The sequence below is a fragment of the Haliotis rufescens genome, unplaced genomic scaffold (genome assembly GCF_023055435.1).
Source record: "Haliotis rufescens isolate VD_foot unplaced genomic scaffold, xgHalRufe1.0.p SCAF_3, whole genome shotgun sequence".
Lineage (NCBI taxonomy): Eukaryota > Metazoa > Mollusca > Gastropoda > Lepetellida > Haliotidae > Haliotis > Haliotis rufescens.
Window position 1 is genome coordinate 13450675 of NW_025964001.1, and position 13065 is coordinate 13463739.

At 41.1% G+C, this 13065-nt stretch overlaps 1 protein-coding gene across 7 annotated transcripts; it reads right to left on the minus strand.

Annotated features, from left to right (window-relative positions):
* Positions 1 to 198: 198 nt before the first annotated feature.
* LOC124134827 (transmembrane protein 229B-like) lies at positions 199 to 8892 on the minus strand. 7 transcript variants are annotated; one of them, XM_048403782.1, is made up of 4 exons: positions 8535 to 8751; positions 3009 to 6662; positions 1641 to 1771; positions 199 to 1587 (listed from the first exon to the last, which is right to left on the minus strand). In XM_048403782.1, the coding sequence occupies exon 2, from the start codon at positions 6655 to 6657 to the stop codon at positions 6145 to 6147; it is 513 nt and encodes a 170-aa protein (XP_048259739.1). In that variant the 5' UTR covers positions 6658 to 6662; positions 8535 to 8751; the 3' UTR covers positions 199 to 1587; positions 1641 to 1771; positions 3009 to 6144. The 7 variants fall into 7 exon arrangements, with proteins under 7 accessions (XP_048259739.1, XP_048259738.1, XP_048259737.1 ...); XM_048403781.1 differs by lacking the exon at positions 1641 to 1771 and adding an exon at positions 2588 to 2778 and having other exon boundaries at positions 199 to 1633; positions 2956 to 6662; XM_048403780.1 differs by lacking the exon at positions 1641 to 1771 and adding an exon at positions 2588 to 2725 and having other exon boundaries at positions 199 to 1633; positions 2779 to 6662.
* Positions 8893 to 13065: the final 4173 nt, after the last annotated feature.

The window sequence follows — 13065 nt, forward strand, 5'->3', positions numbered from 1 at the left end:
AGGGTAATGTCCTCACTACTACCTGCCTGACCCAAATAGACCTTGTATACATACTGATAAAAAAAGTTAAGGATGACCCGATTCTTTCATATTACTATAGATACAAATTGATACTTTAAAACAACAGTTACTGTAATGCAATGTATAGAAATCTAGCAATTATTTAATTACAATGTATGGAAACAAGCTGAAGACAAGTTGAATTTCAACATCTTTATTCTTTCACTGTGACGTTTCGATACAGGTTCCAGTACCTGTTATCAAGCAGCCATTAAAGGTACTAGCACCTGAACCAAATGTTCCACTGGAAGAAGTTGAAATCCACAAGTTAATCTCTCTTCAAAGATTCTAGAATACTTCTTTAAGATATTACAAAATCCAGCAGTTTCAAATGTTGGTGGATGACAAAGCCATGGGTCCCACTATTCTTGTTTCTAGCGGTGTGGCAGGGTATTGTTTACCCCTGTAACAGGTAGGGTTGTAGCTTTTATAAAAAGGAAAAAAGTCAGTAATGCAGGGAATTGTGTAAATAAGAAATGAAAAAATGTTGAATGACGACACATTTAGGACACATTTCTTTGCTTTTTTATATACTGACAGATTGGCAGTGTATGGTTGAAATGTTGATAAATTAAATCGTTACATTTAAGTGAAAATAAAGTATGATTTGCCTGATAGAGTACTCACCCCTGTACTAAAACATCACATTGAAAGAATATATGACAATCTGTCTTCATCTGATTAATGTTTTCTGATATTGATCTCTACAGTAATGTTTAAATTTTTGCAGTGTTTAGTTTCTTCTCTTCATCAGATGTTTGCATTTGCCAGAGACACTATGACTTAATTAGTATTTAATTAATTAATATTTGTTTGTTTGATGTTTTACACAGCAGTGAGTCGGCAATATTCCAGCAATATCCCAATGACAAGTAAATAATCAAGTCTAGGCCAGACTGGCTGAGAGTATGATCAATGTACAATCTTATCGGTGTGCTGACTCACAAACAGCCACGTCACACAGCCTGACCACCTTATCTTATCTCCTACGACAAGATTGAGATACTTGAGACCTGTTCGGAACCAGACAGATAATTATTACTCCTAATTTGTTGTATTGTTGTTTGTTGTTTAATGCTGCAGGTAAACCACACACCTGGTACCATTATGCACATCAGCCAACCCTACCTGTGCAGGTAAACCACACACCTGGTACCTTTATGCACATCAGCCAACACTACCTGTGCAGGTAAACCACACACCTGGTACCTTTATGCACATCAGCCAACACTACCTGTGCAGGTAAACCACACACCTGGTACCATTATGCACATCAGCCAACCCTACCTGTGCAGGTAAAACACACACCTGGAACCTTTATGCACATCAACCAACCCTACCTGTGAAGGTACACCACACACCTGGTACCTTTATGCACAAAAGCCAACCCTACCTGTGCAGGTAAACCACACACCTGGTACCTTTATGCACATCAGTCAACCCTACCTGTGCAGGTAAACCACACACCTGGTACCTTTATGCACAAAAGCCAACCCTACCTGTGCAGGTAAACCACACACCTGGTACCTTTATGCACATCAGTCAACCCTACCTGTGCAGGTAAACCACACACCTGGTACCATTATGCACAAAAGCTAACCTCACTTGTGCAGGTAAACCACACACCTGGTACCTTTATGCACATCAGCCAACACTACCTGTGCAGGTAAACCACACACCTGGTACCATTATGCACATCAGCCAACCCTCCCTGTGCAGGTAAAACACACACCTGGAACCTTTATGCACATCAACCAACCCTACCTGTGAAGGTACACCACACACCTGGTACCTTTATGCACAAAAGCCAACCCTACCTGTGCAGGTAAACCACACACCTGGTACCTTTATGCACAAAAGCCAACCCTACCTGTGCAGGTAAACCACACACCTGGTACCTTTATGCACATCAGTCAACCCTACCTGTGCAGGTAAACCACACACCTGGTACCTTTATGCACAAAAGCCAACCCTACCTGTGCAGGTAAACCACACACCTGGTACCTTTATGCACATCAGTCAACCCTACCTGTGCAGGTAAACCACACACCTGGTACCTTTATGCACAAAAGCCAACCCTACCTGTGCAGGTAAACGACACACCTGGTACCTTTATGCACATCAGTCAACCCTCCCTTTGCCAGTAAACCACACACCTGGTACCTTTATGCACAAAAGACAACCCTACCTGTGCCAGTAAACCACACACCTGGTACCATTATGCACATCAGTCTACCCTACCTGTGCAGGTAAACCACACACCTGGTACCATTATGCACATCAGTCTACCCTACCTGTGCAGGTAAACCACACACCTGGTACCTTTATGCACATCAGTCAACCCTACCTGTGCAGGTAAACCACACACCTGGTACCATTATGCACATCAGTCAACCCTACCTGTGTAGGTAAGCCACACACCTGGTACCTTTATGCACATCAGTCAACCCTACCTGTGTAGGTAAGCCACACACCTGGTACCTTTATGCACATCAGTCAACCCTACCTGTGCAGATAAACCACACACCTGGTACCATTATGCACATCAGTCAACCCTACCTGTGCAGGAAAACCACACACCTGGTACCATTATGCACAAAAGCCTACCCTACCTGTGCAGGTAAGCCACACACCTGGTACCATTATGCACAAAAGCCAACCCTACCTGTGCAGGAAAACCACACACCTGGTACCATTATGCACAAAAGCCAACCCTACCTGTGCAGTCAACCCTACCTGTGCAGGTAAACCACACACCTAGTACCTTTATGCACAAAAGCCAACCTCACCTGTGCAGGTAAACCACACACCTGGTACCATTATGCACAAAAGCTAACCTCACCTGTTCAGGTAAACCACACACCTGGTACCTTTATGCACATCAGCCAACCCTACCTGTGCAGGTAAACCACACACCTGGTACCATTATGCACAAAAGCCAACCCTACCTGTGCCAGTAAACCACACTTGACACCATTAGAGAACATATACACCCTTGTTTCAAGACTTTTATGAACACACATTGCAGATAACACACCTTTATAAATATACAGTGCAAAACCACATACCAGTGTGAAACACAAATGTACACAAATACACTCATAAAGGTAAAACTTTTAACATGATAAATAAACAACACACTTGGTTCCTAGTACATAAAATACCCCCCCAAAAAAGTCCCAATATAAAAAGAGAAAATAAGAGGAATTATTTCTGTATGAAAATGCTGAAAATTGAGCTGATATACAGAACTAACTGCCTGTATTAGAAGTATGCTGAAAACCAGTCCTAGTCAATCCTGCCCTTGTACAATATGTCCCATTTGAGTCAGCTATGATAAAACATGGGTGGGGGTGTTTGGGGGAAGAAGTGTCATGGTGACTGTGTCGGACAGTTATAAGTGAGTGAGTGGGGTTTGAACATAACATCGACAATGTCATGCAAAATCATTAAACTCAGATCTTAGTTCTCGCTACCGCTAAACAAAGATCTGAGGACATCCCATTACGGGTCACGTCAGAGCAACCTTTCGTGAACTTTTACCAACCATTGAAACGACTTACAAGAAGTCGTCAATGACCAATCAGTAAGCAGCTTTCCCAAGCTTCACGGCACAAGTTTCAAACTGGTTGCTCAATGCGAGACTACACTAAAAATATAAAAACTGAACAAAGGAATATTCTGGACTGTACATTAAGTAGCCAAGATTGTATGGCAGTACTTCCCACGGCCTATGGAAAGTCTCTTCCGTTTCATTTATCCCATTGAAACTAGAGATTTTTACAGAATCTGTCGAACAAAGCCATGCTCTGTTTAGTCGGGTGTGAGGTTGTGAGGCTGTTAGTTATTTCATTGCTCGGTTACAGTTTGTCCTGACGTGACCCTTTATGGGATGTCCTCAGATCTTTGTTAAGCGGTAGCGAGAACTCACATTTGATCATAATGAGATTTCAATGTCATGGTGTCCTACTAAGAGTGCACAAATCCAGAGTGTTTGAGTGAGTGAGACAGGTTTAACCTTGAGCAGAAAGAGGTTCCTAACCCCAAGGATTGTAAAGAGGTCCCCTAACCATAAGGATTGTAAAGGGGTTCCTAACCCTATGGGTTGAATGAGTGAGTGAGTGTGTTGGGTTTTATTCCGCTTTTAACTGTATTCCAGTTATATCACGGCGTGTCAGCTTAATGTGGAAGGAAAGCCCGAAGTGATGCAGGTCTCAGACGTTTACCACTTCGGTGAAACCCACGAGCACGAGTATGGTGCTGACAAACCTAGAAACATAATCAGGGCGAACCGGGATTCGAACCCACAATCATAGGTTTCTGGCGTGTTCAAGGGACGCAACTCTGCACAGCGAATCGCGGCGCCTTAGACGACTGGGCCACCTGTGCCCCCTCCCTATGGGTTGTCAAGGGGTTCCTAACCATAAGGATTGTAAAGGGTGTTTTATTGGAAAGGGGTGCTCAAACTTAAGGATTGTAAAGGGGTGTTTGTTCGGAAAGGGGTATCTATCTAACCCTTATGATCGTAAAGGGTTTCTTAATCATAATGGGCATCCAAGGGCTGAGGATAGAGACAGGGGTAAACCTACCTGAGCACAACTAACCCTCAGGATCAAAGGGGCACACAAGATCAGTGAAACTAGAGTCACAGCCTAAACCCGGAGCCAATCAGCACTATTACATGTAGAAGCTGAATCCGGTCACTTCAACACATCATTTTATCAGTTTGGTTAGTTTCTTCCTATCACAGTAGCATAAGGTGCAGATTTTCTAAAACTGGTTTGTGAGTATTACACATTACAAAGTGTAGTCAACAAAGAGTTTGTGCGATATGTCACATACAAATTAACAGTTTGTACAAGGCAAAGAAACATGTAGTATTGTCAGCAATTTGATAAAGCTATCAATTTAGAATATATTTTGAACCCAATCAGTACATGCTGTTCCCTGAAATTGAAAGGTTACCTTTGTCATGGGCCTGTTGCCATGGTTACCAAAAACACATCTTTTTCAGCCATACAACAAAGTAAACAATAATCTAATAGTGGAATCAGCTGTCAGGGAAGCTAATGCATCAGTACATTCATTAAAATCATGTCATTTGTGATAAACAAAAACAAAAGAACATGCATCTTCCATTCCACAAAAATAAACATGACTAAATGAATTAGTGTTTAAGTCTTAATAATTTTAAAAATACACGCAGGAAATACATAAAATAGACTGTGAAGTGCATAATTCAATTTACCCAAACAAAACAAATTAACCGCCAATTATCCATCCATTTCCAGTGCTTGGACTAAATACCATCCCACAGATGTAGAAGCGTTGATCTACCTGTTGATGTTTAATACTCAGGTAACGATGGAGGTTATTATGTCATAATATGCATCATCAGCATCTATCATGGTCTATTACAGATAGTGACACCGGTGGAATAACCCAAATTCCTGCTGCCAGCATATCACATAGGACATTCTGGGATAGAATTACATTTGGAATAACCCAGATTCCTGCTGTTAGCGTATCACATAAGACTCATCCTTGGATAGAGATATATTTGGAATATGAGTATGGCGTTTATGATGGTTGTCATGGTTATTCCCCCCTTTGGACACAGGGGGTTGTGACACTAAAGTTAGGAGCTAGAAGATATATGGTCATTATCAGTGTCATAGTGTTCTAGAAAAGTCTGTGTTAATAGCTTGTAGCTGCTAATTTGTTTTTTATAAAACGCCTTTGTGCCTTCAGAAACCCTCCAGCCATATCACAGCAGGGGACACTAAGCATTGCTGTCACACTCTGTACACACTGAACTAATTTAGAAAGTATTTCTACCCAGTATATGGAAATGCTGATAAGATGCAAGAAAGCTATCCTTGTCCGATGGACATCTTATTATACATATTCTATTCAATTTTACTAGATCCATTCAAGCTGAATTAGCTGAATAGATGACTATTTTCTGTCCACCTCAACTTTCTACATATTATCAGAACTAAAGGGAGACATATGATTATTATTACAAAAATATTTTTTTATGAATCATAATCATGGTAATAGCTTGTGTGAACTAAGCAGTCCTCAGTCTGATTTCTTGACATCTCCATTGGATGAAGTGGGTTTGGAGTTACTGGGGAAGCGAGGCCCCCAGTGTATCTGCCGTGTATATTTGATGACGAACTGCTCCGAGATCATGCACCCTATGAACCACAAGGGGGCATATTCCAGTGTAATCAGTCCCATAAAATCTCCTTCAAACGGTGTGTAATCCCAAGGGCAGGCATCAAACTTTTTCAGTATATATCCAGTGCTGAACTCCCAAATGTACGTCCATACTGTATAAATGAGTGCTCTCCCAACCAGGGGTACTCTGTCCTTTAAGCGAAGATACAGATACTCTATCATCATCGTAGACAAGCCGTAGATAGGAAAGGACCAGACACTGGTGTTGCCCGGAAACTTCCAGTTAAAGTTGACAACAAACTCCCACACTGCTGTGAACATGACCTCTATTGCATAGCCATGGATGGCGTAAATATAAAATCTACCTAGTGATGATAGGGGTATACTGGTCTCTGGCACTTTGCTTTCCATTTTTTCTGGAAAAAAAAATCAAACTAAATCATAATTCTTTCTCCATAACATTTATGAGACAAGGAAAAAATGCCTCAAAACAAAAGTATGTATATGTAACAGTATAACAAAACACAGTAGTTACTAGTAGTAGTTCTGCCATATTTCAGCACAAAATTTAGCATAGTCAGTCTGTGATTCCATACTCTTGCAGCAGATCACATTCTCACTATCCTCATCCTACACAGGACATGAAGAAAGATTGTTACGATAGTACGAATAACAAAATGTGTCTAACCATGTCACTTTCACTGTGTTTATACTTGGGGTAAGAATGCAGTATACCGGACGCCATTTTGGTTAGGATGTGCATGAGCTCATTCCTTAGTAACTGTTTCTATGTTTTTCAGGCACCATTTCTGTCGCCTCGCTAAAACAACAGGGGGTTTGGGGGGCTTGCCCCCCACTCAAGCTTGAATTAAATGCTTTTGTGAAATCTTTAATTACCATAGTAGATACACAATACATTACATTATTAGTGGCATTAAACAAACATGGTGTCCGGTATAATGCATGTGTACCATACTTGGAATAACGCAAGAAATGGGAAACAACTATATGTATGACAGATTCATCTACCCTTTTTCAATATGCAGGGAGGGCCTTTGAAGACCCGGGGTAGAATAGGTCTTCATCAACCCATGCTTGCCGTAAAAGGTGACTATGCTTGTCATAAAAGGCGACTAATGGGATCGGGTGGTCAGGCTCTATGACTTGGTTGATGCATGTCATCGGTCCCAATTGCGTGGATCGATGCTCGTGTTGTCAATCACTGCATTGTCTGGTCCAGACTCGATTATTTACAGACTGCCATCATATAGCTGGAATATTGCTGAGTGCGGCGTTAAACAACAAACCAAATCAATATGCAGAGCTACAGCTAAGCAGCAATTCTGCGTAAAATACCCCCTAAAATATTTAAAACACAATTACTTTCAAATAACTGGCATACAGAAACGCATGCATTAAATAAAAAAATCAAATGTATCAAAACAGCATGCATAAATACCTAATGAAGTTTTCTTCAGCGTGTGTACAAAGGAGCTAATTTCCGAAACACAATTACGAGCTAATTTACTTTCCGAGTCAAGCCTATATATTTAGAACAGTTATATACATCTAAAACATAATTTCATTTATTTTTTTAAATCCTAAAATGTTCACTTATTTTAGGAAAAACACAAAAGATGAATAGATGAGTGAAAAAATGTTGGTTACCCAATAAAAAATGTCATAACCCATTAAAATCGAAACCCTAGAGTAAAAACTCAACTGCTCAAAAAGTTACCTGGAGCTCTGAATATGTACAATGAGTTGTCAAAATCTGCTAAGTAACAAGCTGATAAAACTTATGTCATTATGTTTGTGCACGCCAGTGCCTGGAGTTACATGATCACAAATCACCCATGGCCATGCATGCACTGACATGTTGACACATTCTATAATCAGCTTATAACCATGACTGCTGAATATATGTACTTTATGGATACAAACCAATCTAGTTTTATACAAAAGTAAGTCTAGCCAGCTCAGTTCCAGGAAATCAGCATCAGGCATAATAACTGCTTTAATTTTAGAGGAGAGATATGTATTGTGTAATAGATTCTTTCATGATAAAGCTGATTATAGACTAACATATACATGATGATATAGTCTATTAAATCTTATAATTGAATATGCGAAAACAATAATAGTGTTGATGGGAAAATTTCCTGTATTTACTGTCATTGACGTATATCACAACAAACAATAGAATAGGAAACACCAGGCTAACTGTTTAACAAATGACAGTCTCACAAAACTCTCACACATAATATCTTAGTGACAGCCATACCTACCATGAGCACACTACATCAGTTTTAGGTTACTCACTAACTATCAGTTTTATCACAAATTCGAACAATCTGCCTGGTCCACTGAATCTTCAAAGAAGGAAGAGGAATTGCACAGGCCTAAGTCCAAAGACTTGGCCAAACCTCTGACAAATCAGGGTGTCAGTCCGGAGGCTTACAATCAACGCTATATCAAATGATGCACTCGGCATATTATTGCTTCCTGAAGCCATTATCATTATACCTTTCGATGTATGTTTTCCACTATCACCACTTCATTCATAAAATGCTTTGTTGTCGATGAAGAAATACTCCTGATATTTTTTGTTGATACTTTGTCAACATTACCATGTGTGTACGAGCCACCTAGTGGTAAAGGGACATAACTCTAAATGTTGTTGCATAACGCCCATGAGGTTATAGTTTTGGGACAGGTTGGATCTCGCATGTTCGGTTCCTTTGTGCGATGTGACGACTATTATGTTCATTATATTGCAAGTGTGACACTGCTTATGCGCATGATTTTAAATGTTTTAGAACTCCATTCGCTACTTTTAATCAATCATTGTACTTCCTCAACAGAATGAGCTAAATGTTTGCCAATTGTTTATTGAAAAGATAAAGGTTAGCATTGATCTTCAGCAACCCACGCTGGTTTGTAAAAGGCAACTAACAGGATCAGGTGGTCCGGCTCGCTGACTTGGTTGATGTATGTCATCGTATCCCAATTGGGTAGATCGATTATCATGATGTCAAATCACTGGATTGTTTTGGTCCAGACTATCATTTACAGCCGGACCGCCGTCAAAAAGCTGGACTATTGCTGAGTGTGGCGTTTTGGCTAGTTCATATGTTTGTATCGAGAATAGATCTACCGTATTTCCTCTATTAGACGCCCGGGCTTATTTATTTCGGACAAGCCTTTGACCCGGCGTCAATTAGAGGCCCGGCGTCTATTGGATGCCCGGCTTCTATTAATACCCCCCCCCCCCCCCCCCCCCCCATTTCACTATGACCACGAATTTAGGTCCCAAAAAGGGATAATTAATTGTATCAATTGATCGACCCGGCGTCTATTAGAGGCCCGGCTTCTATTTTTTGCACTGAACAATTGACCCGGCGTCTATTAGAGGCCCGGCGTCTCATAGAGGAAATACGGTATATGGTTGTTTAGCTACAGCTACAAAACCATATTTTTTAAAATTTTAAAACTATGAGCCTGAATGCTGTGTAAAGAAAAACACTTTGCAAGAAATGTAATATTTGTGTCAGGTAATTTCTTTTCTTTTTCAACAGTAAACAAAATTATTTTTTCCCAGAATTTTCGGGGACAATTTATACGAATATCAAATGGTCGGTCCACAACTAGCATCTCCACTGATACACGGGGAGAAATAGTCTGACATGAGTGGTCTCCCTTAGCTGATTGGTCGACAAGAAGCTCACTCCCCTCACACGTACGGGAGATGAAAGCTCACTAAGTTACTTGTTGAATCAGTGCGTTTGCTTGTTTATTTTGTATATGGTGTGAGTGAGAAATTAACGCCGGCCCCACAAAGGCGCCAGCTATATCCCTGATCATCCACGTTTCAAGGCAGGACCCGGGGTCGTTTAATGAGAAAATAATGTACTTGATAACCTGCTCGCCCTTTAGTGTTAGTTTGCTAAGAAACTTACGTTTATCATTTTATCGTCATTCTAAAAGCATGATTATTTCTATCGGGATCATGCATATCTAAACTGCTAAGTATTCTATCAAACCAGCTACCCCAAACTTGCGAAAATTTTGATATGTAAAGAATCGATATTATCAGAGAAACAGTTGTAAAGGCGAAGGGAGATCACTCTCGATCTTTCATATGTGCATGGAAATAACAGTAAGTGAAGTGTTCGTAAAATATCCAGTCTTCCAACACATTGCGCAGACACAACGGGTCAGGACAAATGTCCCCTGGATATCTTCATTTGATAATTTATTTTTCTCTATATTACATCTGAAAGTTATCTCAACACCAGACCTGGTCAGCTGCCTTTACTGCTGTGTTGCTCTCACCTAGTCGTTACTAGATCCAAGGAAGGAAGGAAAACAGACTCGTGTATACCATTAATCCATATGTATTTAGATATGATCAAGAAATAGAATACCAAAAGAAAGTGTCGAAATCAGGGCCAAGCATGAACACAAAAACTGTCCTCTGATATCAAGAGAACTGAATAAACTTAGAAATATCAGCCAATAGGTGAGCCAAAACAAATAACAAATATCGAAAGGGTGTGTCCAAAAACAAAACTAAAAAATGGTGTAGCCAAAACAGTCCAAAAGGGAGAAATGCTTTATCACGCCGGCACCTAACCACATCCTCTCACACAAACACACTTTCAAAACACATCCTCTCACACATGCACACTCACCTCCTACCAAAACACACATGTAAAACACATCTTCGGGGAAATATGAACTTAATACCAAACGCACATGAAAAGAATATCGCCACTTATGCGAAATACACACTCTCACACATGCACACTTAATTACACTCACCAAACATGCATGCAAAACGCACTCATTCACTTTTACACGCTTACACTCATTCAAAGATGCATATCTCTCTCTCTCTCTCTCTCTCGCTCTCTCTCTCTCTCTCTCTCTCTCTCTCTCGAAGATTCTCCTCCAGAAGGCAGCCACTCTCTTCAGCGCCTTCCACAGAGGATGAATTTCGCGGTCCTGTAGTCGTTCTCGTCCTCGTAGACCCATTAGTCACTGTCGTCATCACTACATGCAGGGTAGTGGTCGACGTAAGTTATGGTGACTGGGGCAGGGAGCGTCTCGCCGTGGTCAAGGCGGGCCCAAAACGGGGTGAAAACACTCAGAGAGGGGGTCGGGGACGCAACCTGGGAACTACACGAGTGATGGGGGAGGGAGGTTGAAAGGGGCGTCAGTGGGCGAAGTACAAAAGGAATGTACCAAAGAAAGTCGGAGTGATCGATATAGGTTACATATGCTATGACGGTACAACAAGTGAACAAGACATAAATTGGTTGATTGGTCGACAAGAGGCCCACTCCCTTCCTATATGGCCTCTGCATATACGGGAGATAAAAACCAGTGTATTTGCTTGTTTATTTTGTACATGATGTGAGTGAGAAAGAGACGCAACTCTGCACAGCGAATAACGGCGCCTTAGACGTCCCCCCAACCGCCTAGGAAATGTAAGAGTAAACTTAATCTTCAGAAAAGGGTATTTGACCGAATAGTGTTGAGAGTGACTTGGAGTATTTCAGGCCCAGGGTGTACCTAGGATATTAAACCGGGTAAAGATAAACGGATATATAGTATTAAATTTTCAGTCAGGCGTCACCCGATACAGTTCATTGCGTATCAGCTGTTCATCAGTCGGAACTTGTCATTGACTATTCTTTGTTTGTTCACGCTGCAGTATGCCATATTTCATCCAAGCTCCCGGGTAAAAAAAAGTACACAAAATTGAATTGGCGTTCATGTCCGGATGCTGTAAGATGCGACACACGAAGCATGCGCCTACTGACTCCGAGACGTCTTGTGTCTGATGTCTGTGACACGTGTTATCAAAACTAAAGAGATGGTTTACCAAAGATGACAGATTGATGGGGAATAGTTCCATTAATGAATAATTCAACAAAGTGGGGGCGTAATTTGAAACTGCATGAAACAGATATCCAGGAGATACACGAGGGCTGTCCTGAATTAATTATTAGGGAGTGCGGTGGCATAGAACACCCGACCTTGCATTATTAATAATGGCAGGGATAACAGCTCCCCATTGTCATTTCGAAGCAATGTAAAAGAAAATAACAGAACGGTAAGGTAGCCAGTAGATAGTTCAATAGGTTTAGTATCAGTGTTTTTCTCATTGAATGACGGGCTTGTGACAGAGCCACGTATTTTTTTATAAGCATATAATAACACCCACACCATCACCATCTCTATTACCTGATGCCACGCCAATAACATGACATCTCTATTACCTGAAGCCACGCTCATAACATGGCATCTCTATGACTTGATGCCACGCCCACAACCAGACATCACTATTACTGATGTCATACCCATAACATGGAATCTCTATTACCCGATGCCACGCCCATAACATGGCATCTCTATTACTAATGACACGCCCGTAACATGACATCTCTATTACCTGACGCCACGCCCACAATATGACATCACTAATACTGATGCCACGCCCGTAACATGGCATCTCTATTACCTTATGCCATGCCAACACCATCACATCTCTATTACATGATGCCACGCCCACAATAGGGCATTTCTATTACCTGATGCCACGCCCGTACCATCACATCTCTATTACAAGATGCCACGCCCACACTATGACATCACTATTACTGACGCCACACCATTACATCTCTATTACCTGATGCCACGCCCACACTATGACATCAGTCTAACTGATGCCACGCCCACAATATGACATCACTAATACTGATGCCACGCCCATAATAGGGCATTTCTATTACCTGATGCTACGCCCGTACC